Source organism: Hippocampus bargibanti, linkage group LG04, assembly GCF_051943395.1.
Source record: "Hippocampus bargibanti isolate YZ-2025 linkage group LG04, ASM5194339v1, whole genome shotgun sequence".
NCBI classification, from domain to species: domain Eukaryota; kingdom Metazoa; phylum Chordata; class Actinopteri; order Syngnathiformes; family Syngnathidae; genus Hippocampus; species Hippocampus bargibanti.
In genome coordinates this window covers 7,053,327-7,072,567 of record NC_142737.1, presented here as the reverse complement: position 1 = coordinate 7,072,567, position 19,241 = coordinate 7,053,327, and the positions used below count along the sequence as shown (strand labels likewise).

At 39.4% G+C, this 19,241-nt stretch overlaps 2 protein-coding genes across 2 annotated transcripts in view; one reads left to right on the top strand and one right to left on the bottom strand.

The window, feature by feature from the left end:
• Positions 1 to 4,901, top strand: part of vcana (versican a) — a 49,936-nt gene extending 45,035 nt beyond the window's left edge. Inside the window, 3 exon segments of the mRNA XM_088993778.1 lie at positions 980 to 1,124; positions 2,145 to 2,327; positions 2,403 to 4,901. Coding sequence (XP_088849904.1) covers positions 980 to 1,124; positions 2,145 to 2,327; positions 2,403 to 2,563 — 489 coding nt within the window. The 3' untranslated portion in view covers positions 2,564 to 4,901.
• Positions 4,902 to 7,179: 2,278 nt separating this feature from the next.
• Positions 7,180 to 17,029, bottom strand: hapln1a (hyaluronan and proteoglycan link protein 1a). Its single transcript, XM_088995446.1, has 4 exons — positions 16,790 to 17,029; positions 11,157 to 11,498; positions 9,398 to 9,700; positions 7,180 to 8,065 (listed from the first exon to the last, which is right to left on the bottom strand). Exons 1-4 carry the CDS (start codon positions 16,866 to 16,868, stop codon positions 7,776 to 7,778), a joined length of 1,014 nt encoding a protein of 337 aa, XP_088851572.1. The 5' UTR covers positions 16,869 to 17,029; the 3' UTR covers positions 7,180 to 7,775.
• Positions 17,030 to 19,241: the final 2,212 nt, after the last annotated feature.

Genomic DNA, 19,241 nt, shown 5'->3' with positions numbered 1-19,241 from the left:
CTGAGCGTATTTTACAAAAATTCCACCGCATATAGCTATATTTTACGTGTTAAGACGTATGTGACGTCACTGAAGGAACGCCCCTCACCGAAAAAAGGGCACATTGTAGCAGTCCTTCCATCACATCAATGTATTTAGTTGTACTTGTTTGGTCTGAAAACGTCATGTTGAACCAAAAAGAGCCAGAAGAGGGCGACCAAGCTCCATGTAAGGAATTTATCAGCCTGTGGAAACAGGCTGATTAATTCCTCACAGGGAGCTTGGTCGCTGTTTTCTGACCATTTTTGGTGCTACATTTCCCGCCTCCAGATACCTCAAAATGGCACGGAATAAATTCTTTAATCGATTGCAAACATGTATGCTTTCCTCTTCAGAATTATTTGAATCATATTCATAACTGGATGAGTAACAAGAAAGCATATTCTGAAGCCATTCTTTTGATTCTCCAGCAATGCAAGACGTCTTGGTGTGACGTCACGAACAAAGGGGCGTGACCTTCTGAAACTTGCCTTTTCTGGGATCATTTTGAAGTAGTTTTGGGACACTTTTAACTCATTTTTATTGGTGTTTTTCATTTGACTAAAAATATCAACATGTGTGTTTTGGGTATTTTAGATGCTATAAAACGTTTTTCTGATGTCAGTTAGGAAAGAAAAAAATGGTGTCGGTTGTCCTTTAAATCTGACAGTCATTTCAATGCAGCCCAGTTAGGAGATTGGGGGTTTAATTTAAAACTCATGCTACAAAAATCAATTTAACATCATTTATTATTGGTGCCAAGCACTCCAGTTATCACATAATTGGAGGACTTCCATGACTGGAATGATCCTTAATGCTCCTTGATGTCATTTAGAACATTTCATTGATAGGGTCCCCCCACGGAATAAAAAAGTGGATCTATTCTCACACAGGTGCCCCCCCCGATATTCTGTGTACGTGACGTCATACCTTACACTCATTTGTACATCTTGAATTGCAGCACTATGAACACTGGAGGCCCAGCCAGCCCGACAGTTTCTTCTCTTCGGGTGAGGACTGTGTGGTGATGATCTGGCATGAGGACGGCCAATGGAATGACGTTCCGTGCAACTACCATCTCACTTTCACGTGCAAGAAGGGCCCAGGTACATGTCATATACACAAAAATGATGCAGAAAATCTGATGATCACGACCAACTTTTTTTTTCCTCCACTGCATGCCCCATGTAACAAAAAAACTGTGATACCTTGGCTTACGAACTTAATTGGTTCCCAGACAGAGTGTGTCAGGCGAAAAGTGTGTATCCCAAAAATGAATTTCCCATAGGAAACCATTAAAATGAGAATAATCTGTTCCCAAGTCCCCATAAAACATAATTTTCTACTTTCTAATTTTTTAAGCCTTAAAACTACAGATAAATATACCTTATTTGATGTATAATAAATGTGCTTTGGTATTATAATTAAAGAAATAAACTGTACTGTATAAATAAAGTAGTTTTATTTACCTTTGTGATGGTCGTTGATGGCTTGATGAAATGGAGTGGGCGGTTTCCTCAGCATTAAACACTTGATGAGGAACGTAACCTTCTTTCACCATATTGAGGAATGATCCATTGTAGGTGCTTTTTCTGTGATAATTGTATCTAGTTCCTCATCAATTATGTTAATAATTATAATAATATTACATATAATAATAATAATAATAACAAAAATAATATCAATGTGCGTGTCATTTGTGGAGCCTGATTGATGGATATTTTAACCTTGCAGTCTACACTCTGCCTTTGAACTATCAAAGTTGAAACTCTCACTGTCGTCTGCCTGTCTCTTTAATGTTTAAACCCACCCCTCCCTCCTCACTGCTGCGTTCTTGACCAATCACATGGCTTTAACCGAAGACTGGGGGCGGGGAATAGAGGACAAAAACAGTCGGCTGCCATTTTGTTGTCAGAAGAACGGGCTCGTTCGCGAACGACACATCACTCATTGATGTACGATGATCCATGTATGAAAAAAGTTTGTATGCCAAAGTAAAATTTTCATAAATGTAACATTCGTAAACCGAAAAGTTCGTAAGCCAAGGGGTTCGTAAACCGAGCTACCACTGTATTCAAGTTTCACTATTTCCAAGTTTCAATTTAAGTAACTCGTGCTCTCCTCAGTGGCATGCAACCAGCCCCCTCTGGTGGAAAACGCACAAACGTTCGGGAGGCAACGTGAACGCTATGAGGTCAACTCGCTGGTTAGGTACCGGTGCGGTATGGGATACATTCAAAGGCACCTCCCAACCATCCGTTGTCGTGGCAACGGACACTGGGACGTTCCCAAAATCACCTGCATGAACCGTAAGCAAAGCAAAAGTCTTCATTTATAATCAGAAGTTCCTGAGCTAACTTTTCACTTTTTTTTTTTCATTGCAGCATCCAACTATCAAAGAACCTTCTTCCGGAAACATCAACACACAAGGGTGTACAGCATCAACAACTTCAGGCAATGGCCGTCTCAACAGGTCTTTCGTCTAAACCATCGGCTTTACAGGGTACGGAGAAATAAACCGGAACACAAACGCAAGGGGATGTGACGACCAATGCGGATCGAGGACTAAAAAATAAAATAAGAAGAAGGAACAAGCACAAACGGAATACAAACAACCTAGTTGATCTACATTGGAGATGACGATGGAATCTTATAATAATAATAAATTTCATTTATAAGCGCCTTTCAAAACTCTCAAGGACACTTTACAGTCACAGGGTATTTTTCTCTGCGGGTGAGCAGCGGCAGCAACAGGGAGTGCCTTTTAAAAAAACTGACTTTGCCTAATGAGAGACACTGATTTCGAACATGGCCTGTGCGGAGGAATATTTTCTACTTTCTACTGGAAATGCAAAAATAAATAAAATAATAATAATAATAAATAATTTGGGTTTTAGGCTGTCAAAAAAATACAACAGTGCCATTACATTCTTAGATGACTGTTGCGCAATTCCATCTGAAGTGAAAATGGTGTGAATTTATAGCGCTTACGTTATTGGAAACCATTTTGTTTATGCTCTTCGACAACAATATTACACAGCGTAGTACAAAGCAGTTGGCGTTGCCGTCGTTTAACTCTAGACCAATTGAATTGTTTTAACTCATTCACTGCCATTCCCGAATTTGTTCGGGTTTAGTTTTTTCATGCTTGGGTGCCGATAAAGCGCTGGCCGTGGCCTACGGCAATGTTTTTTTTTTTTTTTCCACAAGGGGTCAGCGTTTCCCCTTTTCCATGTTAGCGCTTTGTTCTAGCTTCAGCTGTTGTTAAAGCGCTATATAAATCAATATGTACAGTATGTATTGCGTTGTATTTTGGACAGCCGTCCTCATTTCAAGCTCATATAACTCCAGACCCATATAATTTAGGACAGGGGTGTCAAACATACCGGCCCCCAAGGAGGTTTGATCAGGCCCGCAGGATAATTTAAAAGTGGAAAAAAATGCACGAACGATATGGAATTCATTTTTTTAATGAGGTGCATCTCAAGGATTGTCCACTAGGGGCAGAGTGGTGCTTTTTCAACCGCGGTTTCAACACACTCATTCGCCAAAATGGCATTATCCAAATGGTGAAAAGTAGATAAGGAGTGTAGAATTTTCAATGAAAAATGGACCACGTCATATTTTTCTTACAGAGATGCGTGGGAAACCTTTGTGCTTGGTGTGTTTTCAACAGGTTTCGGTATTTTGGTTATTTATAGTAAATATGGTATAATTTTAATGCTCTGGCCCACTTGACATCTCCCGAGGCCATATGTGGCCCATGATGTGATATGAGTTTGACACCCGTGATTTAGGAATTAATTCTTATTAATTAATTAATTTTAGGCCCTAGCTACGGTTTCTAACGCTGTATTGAATGTTGATTTAGTCCTAAAACGCAATATTCTGTGTGTACTGGAATTCAAGTGACAATGACAAAAACCCTGGCACTGGAGTGGACACATTTTTGCCCATGTCTGGCAGTGAATGAGTTAAAGTCAACTTTTTTTTTGTTGTATTTTTATTTTTTTAAGCAATGCTTTAGCGGAGGCAGCTTTCAAAGGTACCAACCTAAATTCCAACCTTGATGTTTGGCCGGGACATTTTTTTTTTTTTTTTTTTTTAATTATTTCTATGTTGAGAATAAAAGCTATTTTATTTTGAAAATATGGTCCATGCGTGCTAGATGTTGCACATCAATAAAGCCATCGACCAATGGGACATGGATACACACCGGTGGCTTTCTATCAAAGGCGTAGCAAAAAAAATTGCGACATGTTTACAATAAGCAAAACGCTGTTTCAATGTATACACCACCGAACTTTGCTGTCATCTGCTGCTTCTGAGCTCCACCTTGCCGTTTCTTGAGAGAATGTATTTTTTGAGACTCTCCGAAAGACTTGAGCAGACCACCTGTTCAAGCAGTCGTGCATATAATTTATTTCCCCTATGCTCCTGATTTCCTGAAAAACCTTTGTTTTACCAATACCAAATATGTAAAAATTCACAAAATGTTTTCTTGTTAATGCAAACGTGATTTTGTTTGGTCTGTGAATGTCTTTATGAGTGTCTCAGCCTTAATGTGCACATAATATCCTTTTTATATTTATAACTTGTGTCACACTGTGAATGTCTGGGACGATTTTTTTCTCTCCAATTTCTTAAAAAGATGTCAGCCTGTTCAGCTCTCTTTTTAACTCACCAAAGAAATAAAAATGAATATGTAAATAAGTATGCTATACAAGTATCATTTCATTTGACAAGCCAAAGGAAATGTGGCCCTTCACATAAGGCAGTTTTGTGCCCGTACCAGCAGATGGCGCTGTCGATCAAGAGTGGTGCAGGGAGTTCCATTCTTTACTGAATTACCTGACAGTCCGGCAATAAAATATTTCAAGTGAGATGGTGAAATGACTGTTTACTCTTAGACTTTCATTTATTGGCTCAATTAGACTTACTTTGCATGATATCTGTATCTACCCGGGTCAAGGATGACGCCACATACTGATGTCCAAAACGTTTATTGTGGAACACCGTGAAAACGAAAAAAAGACATTTAAAACAACAATCGACATTACTACAATGTATTCGATTAGACATCAATAAGCAAATTAATAGCGCAACGCGTGCACCTTGGAAGTAGATAAACTTTAAAGACGTAGAACAGACGGTATCATTCTGTCGAGCAATTTCTCTCGCTCATTGAAACACGTGATACGGAACCGGAAGTGATCCATGACAAATTATTCCAAACAAAGTTTTGGGGAGGATTTTAAGAAAAACATGAATATACAGGTTCACAGAGAAACAATAAACACTTTGACAAAACAACAAGCGCAAATAAATTAGATTTTTGTTGTCATGGCAACATGAAGGTAGCTGGTGCGAAAGAAAAGAATGCACAAAACCGGGCTAAATGCAGTACACTGATTCGCTGTGGCGACCCCTGATGGGAAAAGCCGAAAGGATTTCTGATTCTGATTGATTCTGATTCTGATTTATTATTATTATTATTATTATTATTATTATTATTATTATTATTATTATTATTATTATTATATCCTACATGTTTTCTATACATTTTTTCCCTTTTTTTCATTAGATTAACTTGTTTTCCTGGTGTCTCGTTTTACACATCAACTCATTTTTCAGTTTTGAAACACACTTATAAATGAAATGTATAATAATAATAATAATAATAATAATAATTATTATTATTATTATTATTATTATTATTATTATTATTATTATTATTATTATTATTATTATTATTATTATTATTGTTGTCAGCATTGCCTCTTATGTCAACCAATCAGCTCGCTCCAGCCACTCATGTCTTTCGCAGGTGTTCCTCATTAGCTCGTTAGATTGCTGGTATTTATTTCTCTGGATTCTTCCCGTTTTTTCTATTCATTTTAACTATCAAGGCGCTCTTCTGTCATGTTGCGTTTCTGTCTGTTAGGAGTTTATTCCCTGTTTCTTTGAACCATGTTATTTTGAATTTTGTGTATCTTGCTTGACCTCCCTGGTTCCACCACACAAACCTGATGTTTGTCACACCTTAATTCAGGTGTGTTGTAACAGGAAGAATTGGAAAACATGTATGATGGAGTTTGACACCTGGCCAGAAAAGAACTTTCAATTGTGACACAGTACAAGACTTCAGCTCGGTGAGTGTCTAATGTTTTTACAAGTATCATGTTTTTTTTTTTTTTTTGTCCTTCTGCTTTTTTTTGTGTTGTGGTGCCACACAAGAAGCGCATAAATGTAGACCCAAGGAAAAATGTGTTGATGAATTTACCCATCATTCTTTTTTTTTGGATGCAGAATGCTGTAGTGGTATATATGAATGGATTCCGAAAAGGATATTTGTCTATAAGTTATGTTGACTAGGCATCCATGTATATTTCACCAATACATTTCTATATTACTAATGTAATATAATATAAATAATAATAAATATAATGTAATGACTTCATTTTGTCAAAAGAGAGCCCACGTGGCCATCGTCATGGTTGGAGTGGCGGGGAAACACATAAATAACACAATGGTGAATCGTTGTGTGTTGCGCCAAGACTACTATTTGATACTAGTTGACACAAATTCCCATTAGACAAATCAACCCATTTCCAACGGAGCTTGGGCGCCATCTTGTGCATTTTCTGGGACATTACATTGGAGTCCTGATTGCTTGAATTGATACGGAAGGACTTCTTTAATCGATTGCAAACATGTATGCTTTCCTCTTCAGAACTATTTGAATCATATTCGTAACTGGATGAGTAACAAGAAAGCATCTTCTCCGAATCTAAAGCCTTTGTTTGGATTCTTGAGCAAGGCAAGACGTCTTGTCACGAACAAGGGGGCGGGACCATCTGAAACTGAAACTTTCTGAGCTCTTTTCATTTTGAAGTAGTTTTTGGACTATTTAACTCATTTTTATTGATGTTTGTCATTTGACTAAAAATATCAGCCTGCGTGTCTTGGGTATTTTAGATGCTATTTGGAACATTTTTCTGATGTCAGTTAGGAAACAAAAAATGGTGTGGGTTGTCCTTTTAATTGCGTGTTTAAGTTTTATGACATTAAAAAAAATGTGTACGGTATATATTCGTTGTTTTTGGGGAAGAAGAACTCCACAACGTGAAATAACATGTTTTATATTTCATTATTTCTTAAAAAATTGTTTTGTAGGAAAATGAAGTCAGAATTGTTTCAAAAAAAAGAAAGAGAAATGTAAAAAAAAACACAAGATTTTTAAACATAAAAGAATATAATTGTTTCGTTATTCCAACGAAATCACAAAGTCGTTTACATTCATTTTTACCTGTGAAATAAAACGAAAAAAGCATGCAAACAGCACCATCTGCTTGAAATGAAAGAAAAAGACGATGCAAAGTAATATGTAAACTGCTGCACAGACGTGGAATCCAAAATTTAGTCAATATGCAAGGTGACATTTGCTGAAAATATCGCAATGTTGTATTATCAAAAAAAAAAGGTATGGATTCAATGTTTGCACAATCATAGCAGCGTTGAACTTTGAGCATTCCGTCATTACTCAGTGGAGAAGAAAAAACAACTCCTTGTCATCAAATTGGTGATCTGGATACATCGCATATTGTATTCTACTGGATATTGTGTGGTATGTCCTTTAATTTTCTAATGTTGATTTTGGTCAAAATCCAAACATTAGGTACGTTTTTGTTGTTGTTGGAAATTTTAGGTTGTTATTGCAGCTCTTTGGTTAGTGATGTAGGCTTTACCAGGTCTCCTCAAGGCTCTGGTCTAAAGCAGTAGACACCGTAGCGTTTTTCTTGCTTGTCTGGAAATCCAACAAAGCGCACGGCAGCTTCTGTGGGGCTGCAGTTCTTGCTAGGTCTGGAGATGGGGTAGCGGACGCTACCGTCGGCCAACCAGCCGGCGTCGCAACGATTGTAGCCTTCCAGCTTCCAAGCGGCGAATATGTGACCCACTTTGGCAATTTCTGCGCCGTCGTCGGAGCAAGCCTGGACGGCCTCATGGAAATTGAGCCTTTCAGTCTGGAACAGCCAGTAAAAATGTCCTGCGGTGGAGTAGACCAATCAACATTTGATCGGGAAAAATTAGTTTCAGTCAAATTGAATGTTGGAATTGTCATGTGACAATTTAGAGTTGGCAACAAAGCATCTGTTGACTAGTAAATTTTAATTTGCTATGTGGACTACCTTGCTTGAAATCTAGAACCAATTAACTCATTGATAGAGATTAGACAGAATAAGAAGTTATCATATTTAAAAGTTTCATGATTCGCTACCCAACCAAATAAAAGGCGCAGATGGCCTGAGGTCAATCTAAGTTTAACACACACTGCAAGTTAAAGGACAACCGACGTCGACAAGTTGTGTACATAATTTGTAAAATTGCTTCAAATGACTTCTACTGGGTGTATTTTAATAAGATTCCACCGCATATAGCTATATATAGCTATGTCCTTCATCAACGTCAATGGATTTTGCTGTACATGTTTGGTCTGAGAACTGTGTTGCACCCAAAAGCCGACAGAAGAGGGCGTCCAAGCTCCATATAAGGAATTTATCAGCCTGTGGAAGCGGAGGTGGCCACTGGAGGTCGCCATTGTGTGCCTCTTTTTTTTGGGTGATAGATTTTCCCCCAATGTTGCCTCAAAATGGCACATATAATTCTTTAATCGATTGTAAACATTTATGCTTTCCTCTTCAGAACTATTTGAATCATATTCATAACTGGATGTGTAACAAGAGAGCGCATTCTCCGAATCTGAAGCCATTGTTTTGATTCTGCTGCAATGCAAGACGTCTTGGTGTGACATCACGAACTGGGGGCGAGACTTTCTGAAAATGCTCAATTCGCAGCTCAATTTTTTGCAGATTTTGGACACTTTAAGTCATTTTTGTTGGTGTTTTGCATTTGACTAAAAATATCATACTGCATGTTTTGGGTATTTTAGATGCTATAAAACGTTTTTCTGATGTCAGTTAAAAAACAAAAAAGTGACGTTGGTTGCCCTTTAAACTGTCATCTTCATCGAGGAGATCTGGTCTTGGACAGAATTTAGGACTTGGGAAACTACCACCGGAGTAAATTACGACTTGAAACTCATTCACAGGGAGAGCTCATTAGCCAGGTTACAAATTTATCAGTTCATGGAAGAGCAATTTGAGTTATTCCCGGTTAAGTGAATGTGACTGGTGCATGTGACTGCCACTGCTCAACCACAGAAAAACTGATCCTGTGACTGTAAAGTGACCTTGAGAGTTTTGAAAGGCGCTTATAAATGAAAATTATTATTATTATTATTATTATTATTATTATTATTATTATTATTATGTTTATTTGCTGGGTCCAAAAATGTACAAACGTTAGCCTTAATACTCACCCTTTAATGGCCTGGCAAAGCAGAACACATCAAAGCGACTGATGTACTTGTTACGCCTGCCGTAGTTCCTGAGGCCGGGTCTGTTGTTGGCCCCACCGCAACGTACTCTCGGTTTTGTGATGGGGTACTGCACGGTGCCATCCCTCAGCCAGCCAGCGTTGCACCAGTCCATGCCGTCCTTCCAGGCTTCAAAGAGTTGGTCAAAGGAGGCGACTACCGCGTCCTGATCCAAACAAGCTTGCACAGCCTTGTCGAAGGGAAAGCTGTAGCGGCCGAGTGGTGGAGAGTAGGGGAACACCACACCTGTTAGGGGGGGGGGAAAGACCATTCAAACAATTGCACTAAATGTCCTCCATTTCTGTCAGTACAACATAGGTGACTCTCAAAATATTGTTGGAACAACAAAGGATTGCTGCAAGGTAGTGAGGGCATTATAGCGTGCCTGAATTTGATGCAGTGGACAACTCTCCAACAGTCCAAAATGGCCAAATACAGTGATACCTCAGTTTACGAACACTTTAATTCACGAACTTTTCACCTTACGAACATTAAATCCGTGAGAATATAATCTTGGCATATGAACTACTTTTCGGCGGACGGACCAAACCAAACGGCGCCACGATGGCTGGCGGACTAGTTTTCCACATCCCCTTTGAGTGCAGACGTGGTTTACTATCGAGTGGAGTAATTTTGCTATTATGGGACCGAAAAAGACCCCACCACAGGCTAGTTTTAAGCTGAAGAGGACACAAAAGAAAATTACGGTCGAGCAGAAGAAGGAGATCATCGAAATACACGAACAAGGTGTACGTTTGTATGACTTTGCGTCCCAGTACCAGTATGCTAAGTCGACCTTTGCTACGTGTGGCTAAGAGTGTTTCTGTGTTGTCTAAGCAACGGTCTCAGGCAACAGAAGAGGTTGAAAAACTTCTGTTGATTTGAATTAACGAAAAGTAGCTAGCAGGGACATTGTGATGGCCGTTGATGGAGTTTCCTCTTGATAATACCCTCACTCACAAAGGTAAATAAAACGATTTTATTATACAGTACAGTTTATTTCTTTAATTACAATCCAATAGCACATTTATACGTAAAATAATGTATATTTTGTGTAGTTTTAAGGCTTATTTAATAGAAAATAATGTTTTATGGCGACCTGGTAACGGATTATTCTCATTTTTCTGTTCTGATGGGAAATAAATGTTTAGCAGGTGAACTTTTTGCCTTACACACACTTTATGAGAACCAATTCAGTTCGTAAGCTGAGGTATCACTGTACAGTTAAACCTCGGTTTTCGAACGTCTGTTTTCGACCAATTTGGTTCTTGACCAAAAATTTCACATTTTTTTATGCTTCGGTTTACAATCAAAACTCTGTTCTAAACCAAACTGAGCGCACCTAAATGCACTATTGACTCCCGGACGCTTGCTTATACGTCATTTCCTTGTGTTGCGTTTCATTGTGACCGACACATTATCCTCATGTAGCGTTGCATTGTGAGCAGGCGTGTTTGTATTGTTCAGTCACGATTAAAAAACCAACAATAAAAAGCAGACATTGATTACATTGATTATAATGACATTTGTTTCGGTTTTTCGGCTCGACCAAACTCAAAGGCTGCCCCCTCGTGGGAGGGCAAAACATTGCCAGAGGTCTGACCAGCGCTTGATCGGAATAAATTCGGGAATGGCAGTGAATGAGTTTAACAAAGTATAGGACCACAAAAATCAAACAGCTAGGTAATATAAATCAATTTACCATCACTGAGGCCACTTTGAACCTCCAGGCCAATATCTTGAATGGTATCTCGCATGCCGTTGATGATCTCGCAACGATAGGTTCCGGCATCAACCATGGAAACGTTGGTGATCACCAAGGACGCGTCGTCGCTATCGTTCTCCACCAGGTAGACGCGATCCTCGAAGCTTCCGTACGCTTTCTTATGGAAGCCCATGGAAAGCAGAACGTCTTCGTTCAGGGCTTCATCCTCCGCTACCTTGGTCCACTTGACTCGGATGCCAACGCTCAAGAAGCTGTGGCTTTTTTGCGGGAGATGGCAGGGCAAAATAACGTTGTCTCCGAGGTCGGCCATCACCTTCACTATAGAAAAGATGAAATGGTTGAACGTACTTAGAAAAGTTGAGTTCGTCTTTTCATGGTTCTGCCAGAGCTTGAGTTGAAACAGATATAAACAAAACTTCCAACACACACAACACATCAGCAAAATGACTATATTCCTTTACGACAAACAGCACACCATCCAAATGGCAGTTCATTTATTTTGGGTTCCCACAACCTCTGTAATCACAATTTTTTGACCTCACGGAGGTTGGATAAGTGGTACTGAAGCAGCCAAACCGCAGTGCCCCACTCTTGGCAATAATAAGCCCCAGATGGACAGATGTACACAACCCCTTGACCCCTTGTCTCCACAGGTACAGCCCTTCAACCAGTTTGGTAATTGGAGTCAGGAACTGCTGTGAGCCACTCTGAAAAAGTACCTTCTAGATTTCGGATGATTCCGTTGGAACGTTGTTGGGACTAGTGGATGTTTAGCAGAAAAATATCATATTTTCCGGACCATAAGGCGCACCGCATTATGAAGCGCAACTTTTTCAATTAATAATTTAAAACTTTTTCCATATATAAGGCTCACGGTCAGTTTTTGAACAAATCGAAGGCTTTTAGGTGTGCCTTATAGTGCGGAAACTACGAGATTTCCTGCACGGAGTAAACTGGAAGAATCTGGCCCTGCGAGTATCCATCGTGCCAGATTTATTTACTATATCCTATTTTCCGGTGTATAAGGCACACCCAAAAGCCTTCATTTTCTTCAAAAGTTGACCCTGCGCCTTATACGCTGCATATACATCTCTTTAATTTTATTGCATATAAGAAACAATCAATGTTATTTAAATATTGGAGTTGACCAAATGAAAGACCCAACTAGCTCACACTAGCTCAGTAATTGACAGATTAAAATAATATGTATATAAAATTGCATGGGAGATAATTTAGTTTCAGGTGCATTAATATAGTATGCATCGTATAGTATGTGGTCTCATACACCCCCCCTCATTTGTTTATGGAATCATATAAAAAATTTGAAAGGAATTTGAAAATTAAGTGTGAGTCCAATGCAAGACTAATAAAGGATAATCCAATCCAATATCGGAGGTTTATTATTATTTATTATTTATTATTTATTATTTATTATTTATTATTTATTATTTATTATTTATTTATTTATTATTTATTGTTTATTTTATTATTTATTATTTGTTATTTATTATTATCACTTTGCTGCTGTGAAATGTAAATTTCTCCACCTCGAGACTAATAAAGGCAAATCCAATCCGATCCTATTATTTATTACTTATTGTTTATTAATTATTGTTAATTACTTATTGTTTTTTGTTTGTTTTTTATTGTTTTTTATTATATTATATCTTATTATGTCTTTTATATTCATATGCACGAACACGTTTACAGATAATCTGGAACTAATGCATGCTAACACTTAAATTATTAGCACTGAAAGTGAATCCAAAGAGCCCAGTACTGAATTATGACCACACAGTAGACATAGCTGGACTTGTTCAGTGGTTGTTACATTGTTAAGATTGAGCTATCATTCAACCCCTATTGCTTCCAGGTTCAGTCTGGCTCAAATTAAACCAGAACACGCCTCACCAAACTCAATTTATGTCCAACGTGACTCGTCAACACAATTTCCAACCAAGCATCTTTTGAGTAATTTTTTTTGGGGGGTGGACTGTGTTGCAAAGAATGACGCAAATCTTTACCAGGCCTCATAAATACTCTGCATGAGTGCCCGTTTCATGAAGTGTGCTTAAAACCTGAGGGATTCCGATTGACTAACCAGCTTTTAAATCCTCGAGCAGACGACATTACATGAAAATGGACTCTCCAGATGTGATTCTCGGTCACACAATTCGACTTCAGAATTTGTAAATCGGCCTTTTAATTCACAGACATGTGCAAAAATGTGTCCAGTCCAGTGCCAGGGTTTTTGGCATTTTCACTGAAATTGCAGGACCCACAGAATATTGAGTTTTAGGACTACATAACCATTCGATGCAGCGTAAGAAACCTCAGACATTCATCAGGAAAAAAGAGTTAATTCCTAAATTATATGGGTCTGGAGTTATATGAGCTTGAAATGAGGGCGGCTGTCCAAAATACAATGCAATAAAATACATATTGGTTTCTATAGCGCTTTAACAATAGCTAAAGCTGGAACAAAGCGCTAGCGTGGAAAAAAAGGGAAATGCTGCCTCCTTGTGAAAAAGAATAAAACATTGCCAGAGGTCATGGCCAGCGTTTTATCGGCACCCAAGCATGAAAAAAACATAACCTGAATTAAATTATATGGATCTGGAGTTATCTGATCTTGAAATGGGGGCGGCTTTAAACAGGGCAAATGCTGCATCCTCGTTGAAGGGCAAAAAATATTGCCAGAGGTCTGACCAGCGCGTTCTCACCACACCCCCGCAAGAAAAAGCAAAATCCATACAAATTCGGGAATGGTGTTCCACATATTTTCAAAACCCAAATACATTCGGGAATGGCAGTGAATGAGTTAAGGTATTCATTAAATAATTTGGATTCATTTGTAAATTTCAAATCTATGACTGTGATTGATTAGTAAACTATTGATGATGCTTGAAAATTACAACCTTGAACTTTTCACTCCTTCAGTGCTGGCCTGTTTGTGTCGATTTGGCAGGATAATTAACAAGCCTAGCTGGGGGAAATCAACGCACGTCCAAACCTCTTCACTAATTACAATACTGTACACGCTTTTGGTAATGAATAATGAGCACGAATATAGAAAGCGGGTACAGCACAGTGGCGCGGGTTGGTGCCTACTTGACAGTCCACGCAAATCCCTGCTCGCCGACCTGTCGTGTCAGATTTCCCTCACAATTTATGAGCAGATAAGTAAAAAGCAAGTGTGCCTCTTCGCTGTCTGATTTGGTAACCTAAACACGATTTGAGCCCCGGATTTGGATTGCGGCCATTTTTGAGTGGCCCACAACGCAGCACTAGCGACCAAAGACCAACACTCCTAGCTGGAATCACACTTAACAGACTTTTACGGAAAAGTGTTATTTGGCTATCGTTCAGTATGCGGTTTGACACATTTGGCCGTCGATTGTGACTCTGTTTCTGTCAGGACGCTCGTTACTTTGTGGCAGTTTATGCCAAAATGATTTGAGTGTGGCAGTGAGTCACGAAGTGGACAGGGGGCACACTGTGAGCAGGTGGACTAGCTGTGTTGCTCTACCAGATGCGCTGCATGAGTGCTAACAGGAGTGGCTAACAATTTGTTTTTATGAACTACAGAGTAGCGGTGATAACATCAGATTACATTGGATTAGCCTTCATTAGTCTCGCAGTGCAGAAATTTACATTTCAGAATTGCCCAGTTCATTTAGAAATTATTCCAGATATAATTGAGTCTGGTTCTTTTTTCCTCTCGCCATTAGCATGTGGCCACAAAGTCCCATGCAAAGGAATCTTTGTAGAAAAAAATAAAATGTCTGTTCTCTGTGACTGTTAGCAGACATGCGTACGGCAAATAGTAATTGGTGTCGGTTGCATTGTTTATAATTTTGCTATAAAATGAATAAATGTTATTTACAGTGGTGGGCCTTCAGTAGTGCTATGTCTGACTCAACCAGCCTTGAGTGTGCTGTGATATTACTACACGTCCTCTAGAGGGTGCCGTCGGTCAGGAAATAACGTGTGACTTGAAGAAACTTAAGAAATATTGTCATTAAACTTCGAATTTTCACGATGAACGTGTGGATTCATGATAACCTCATAAAAGTGCAATATTTGCTATTTTTGCTAGCTTGGGAGATGTCCAATCTTATTAATGTTCATTTCTTCTTCAAAAGTCAGTCTTGAAAATGGCTTGAACAGTTTATCTACTACCAAATCAATTTCTTCCCTTTCTTCAGCCATTGTGGGTTGACAAAACCGTGATTAAATCAACACAACAATATACAGTAAAGTCTCGTTATATCGATATTCAAGGGAGTCCGAAAAAATATCGATATAACCGGGACTATCGATATATCCGACCCTGTTTGCATGTAATTTTCTCCGTGCGTGCATAGAAATAGTATCGATATAACCGGGACTATCGATATATCCGATATCGATATAACGAGACTTTACTGTATTTGATTATGCAGCTCGCTCCAGATACAGTGTGCTAACTCTGGCCAGTATGCTAGTATCGCTAGCGGCTAGTGATACTATGATTGGCTAGCGACTAGCCAATCTTAATTGATTGTGAAGGCTTCCAGAATTGACTGTGAAGGCATCCAGGTAGATTCCTGACCCTTGTAATAAATGATGCAACAGGGGAAAAGTAATGAAATGTAGCTGAAAGACAATTTTCAATTATCTAATAAGAGTTCATGGACAGAACGTAATTAACATCAGTCAGTGATTCACATATTTTAAGGCCAGCAGAGCAGGCCTTGCAGTCCCTGACGGCCCACCACTGGTTTATTTACAATAATGCTTTGAAAATGAGAAAGTAGTAAAAGCCTGCTATCGTTTTCCTGGTTCAAAGCTTATGTTCGCTCATTAAACAAGCGCTTTCTCATAGTGCCGCCCATCCCCCCCCTCTCCTGCGCTCACTGGTTGTTGTGGGAACATTTGGAAGAAGAAAAAAAACTTCACTACTTCCCAGTGTTGTCCCTCCCTCAGACAACTCTGAATAGCACAAAGTTGTCTGGCTATCCCGCCGACGCTGAGTCAGCAATTAGCATGCGGATGATGCTAGAAGTGCATTAAATCAACTCGCAACATAAAATAACATATATAGATTTTTGGGTGTGTGTGGAGTATGAACCTACCATATTTAATGATACTACTTTTCAACATATTTTTTGTTCATGAAAATACACTCATTTTATTGCATCTAACGAACAATCAATGCTATTTCAATTTTAGAGTCGACCAATAGATGGTCCAAATGAATAACCAAACTAGCTAGCAAAGTGACTGACTGATTAAAAAAAATAACAATAGAAATTTAAATTTATATATATATATATATATATATATATATATATATATATATATATATAATGAACTTCCTGTTTCACAGAGCAAGATCTAACTTTGCGAACGTGAACGCCGACCACAATGGCGATTTATTCCCGAATTGTTCCCAAATGTGGTGGTCTACTGGCATAAAGCCAACGTCGCTGTGTGTTACCAACCCCACAAACCTTTGGTGAACCCTCCTGCTGTGTGGAAGTATTTTGCTCATTACACGGTTCGTTCACTTTTGATTTAAAATAACAAATGTATCACTTTAAAGGGGATACAAATTGAAATCTTACCTGGATATGCTGTCGGATGACTGTAAGCAATGCCAGCCAGGGTCAAGGAGAATATGATGAAGCACAGCAAACTGCTCATTTTTGTTATTTTTTATACAAAAGAGGCCCTCTTAAATTGACAAATGAATTAAAATGATTTTTAAAAGTTCTTTTAAACAATTTTTTTAAAATTTCTTTAAAAAAATTAAGGCTGTAGTGTCTGTCTCTTTCGGTGTAACAGATGCCTTTGATGCTACTGGAAAGTGCAAGGCTCCTCGGAGGTCCACACAAGTGGCTTTTATTGAAGCCTTGTAGGATCGAGAAACCACTCCCCTTACCATCAGCCCATCAACATGCGGAGTTCTTTTGGGGCTCCTCTTTGGCACTTTTTCTGGACCCCCCCCCCCCCAGACCCCCATTTCTCCATCTTGACTGAATGGGAGACTCAGGCTTGGCTTGTTCTCGACAGCTAATCCGATTCACGCAATCACAACAGTGATTAAAGTTTATGGAGGAAAAAGAAAATTAAATGATAACTCGGAGAGTGATTTTCGAATCATCTAGCCGGTTGCCAGATCAGCTTTTGGTAATTTATACTTCTTTTGTATTCCTCAAGGATTAAAAAATGTATTTTGTTTAAAAAGTGAAGCGAATCTCAAAGCCACCCAAGTCAGGTGTTCATTAGTTTTGGTTTGTATGTTTGATGCAAGGTAATGCCACTCAAAAGACAAGTTAATAATAATAATTTCCTCTAATGACTTCTACTGAGGCGGCCCGGTAGTCGAGTGGTTAGCACACCGGCTGCACAGTGCAGAGGTCGCCGGTTCGCGTCCCGGTCCGGCCTCCCTGTGTGGAGTTTGCATGTTCTCCCCGGACCTGCGTGGGTTTTCTCTGGGTCCTCCGGTTTCCTCCCACACTCCAAAAACATGCATGGCAGGCAGATTGACCACTCCAAATTGTCCCGAGGTGTGAGTGTGAGAGTGACTGTTGTATGTCTTTGTGTGCCCTGCGATTGGCTGGCAACCAATTCAGGGTGTCCCCCGCCTCGTGCCCGAAGACAGCTGAGATAGGCTCCAGCAACCCCCGCGACCCTAATGAGGAATAAGCGGCACGGAAAATGACATGAGATGAGATGAGACTTCTACTGAGCGTATTTTACAAAGATTATATAGCTATATTTTACCTTTTAAGACTCGCACTGAATATTCAGGAAGTCTTATTTTCGTCCGAAAACTGTTTGTTTGGTGAGGGTAAAATTCATCAAGGAGCAGACTGTGCTGAGCGGTTGCACCTTTTCGGCAAGACAAATATGCCAGCACTGTTTTTGATTGGGAGGGATGTCGGTGCCACTGTTATTGCTGAACAGATCTGGGGCGATTGTGCTGTTGGTCAGTCTGCAGCTGGATGGATGCATCCCTCGAGGAGCCCTCGATGAGAAGAAAATAGCCTATGCGTATGTGGGACTGTCGCGGTTTGGAATTGAAGCGGGTTTACGTGGGGCAGGAGATGTGAAACAATCTCTTTCGTCAATGAATGCTACAGCTTCGTGTTTGCTTTCAACATTTAGCTTGTAGCAGATGTGCACATTTCAGCATCATGTCCATGATCCATTGATGAAAAGGACGTTTTGGTCCTCTCCTATTTCATCTAGAACTGTTTCAGAGGATGCAGAAAAAGATTGAATCACTGTGTCTTTGTGTTGCCATATTATTTATTTATTTATTTATTTATTTTGACTTCAAAATGGCGCCGCGACAGTGACTGCTCTTTCCAGCAGCTCCTGTATTTTATTTTTCTACTTCTTCCTTTCCTTTCCTCTTCCTTCCATAACTTTGCCGCTGTGAAATGTAATTTTCTCCACTGTGAGACTAATAAAGGCTATTCGAATCCAAAACGGATTTTGCACTGTAGTATACAAGTCATGTGTGGAAGCCCAAAATAATCTACAATTTGGAATCCCTGCCAATCAAGGATTTTGTTTTTTGGAAATGGCATCCATCTCGGCCATCATGACCCCTGGACGCTGGATGTATATTAACAAGGACTGGTAAACATTTAAAAACTTGCTTATGGGATCGTTTTTGAACAGAGTTGGTGTACAATGAGAGGCAGGATCGTTTTGCAAGTAGCGCAGAGCAAAGGTTGTGTGGTTCCAATTCATACTTTCCCAGCCACTTGGTTTGTCTGTGAAAAATGGCAAATGCTGGAATGGAGCAACATGGCGCAGATGCTGCTCTCAGCAAGAATCCCTGCGCCCCAAATGACCAAATCAGTCATTTGTTCCAGCCCACTTGAGTTAGCACAGCTGTGATAAGCTAAACTGTTTTTGGTCTGTCCGCAGTCTGTCCGCTGAGATGACGGCATGGTGGGCCTCCGTTGTATATTCTACCGTTCCAATATGCTCCAGATTTAGCTTCCTTCACTTCTCTGGAGATTTAAAGGGAAATGTGCATACGTTGAGCTAAGTGGATGA

Excerpts from the sequence above, each read along its gene's own strand:
- hapln1a (XM_088995446.1), bottom strand. The coding sequence starts at position 16,868 with ATGAGCAGTTTGCTGTGCTTCATCATATTCTCCTTGACCCTGGCTGGC. Across the intron at positions 9,701-11,156 it reads TCAAAGTGGCCTCAGTGATG|GTGTGGTGTTCCCCTACTCT; the intron begins GTAAATTGATTT and ends CCCCCCTAACAG. Across the intron at positions 8,066-9,397 it reads CTTTGCCAGGCCATTAAAGG|GACATTTTTACTGGCTGTTC; the intron begins GTGAGTATTAAG and ends ACTCCACCGCAG.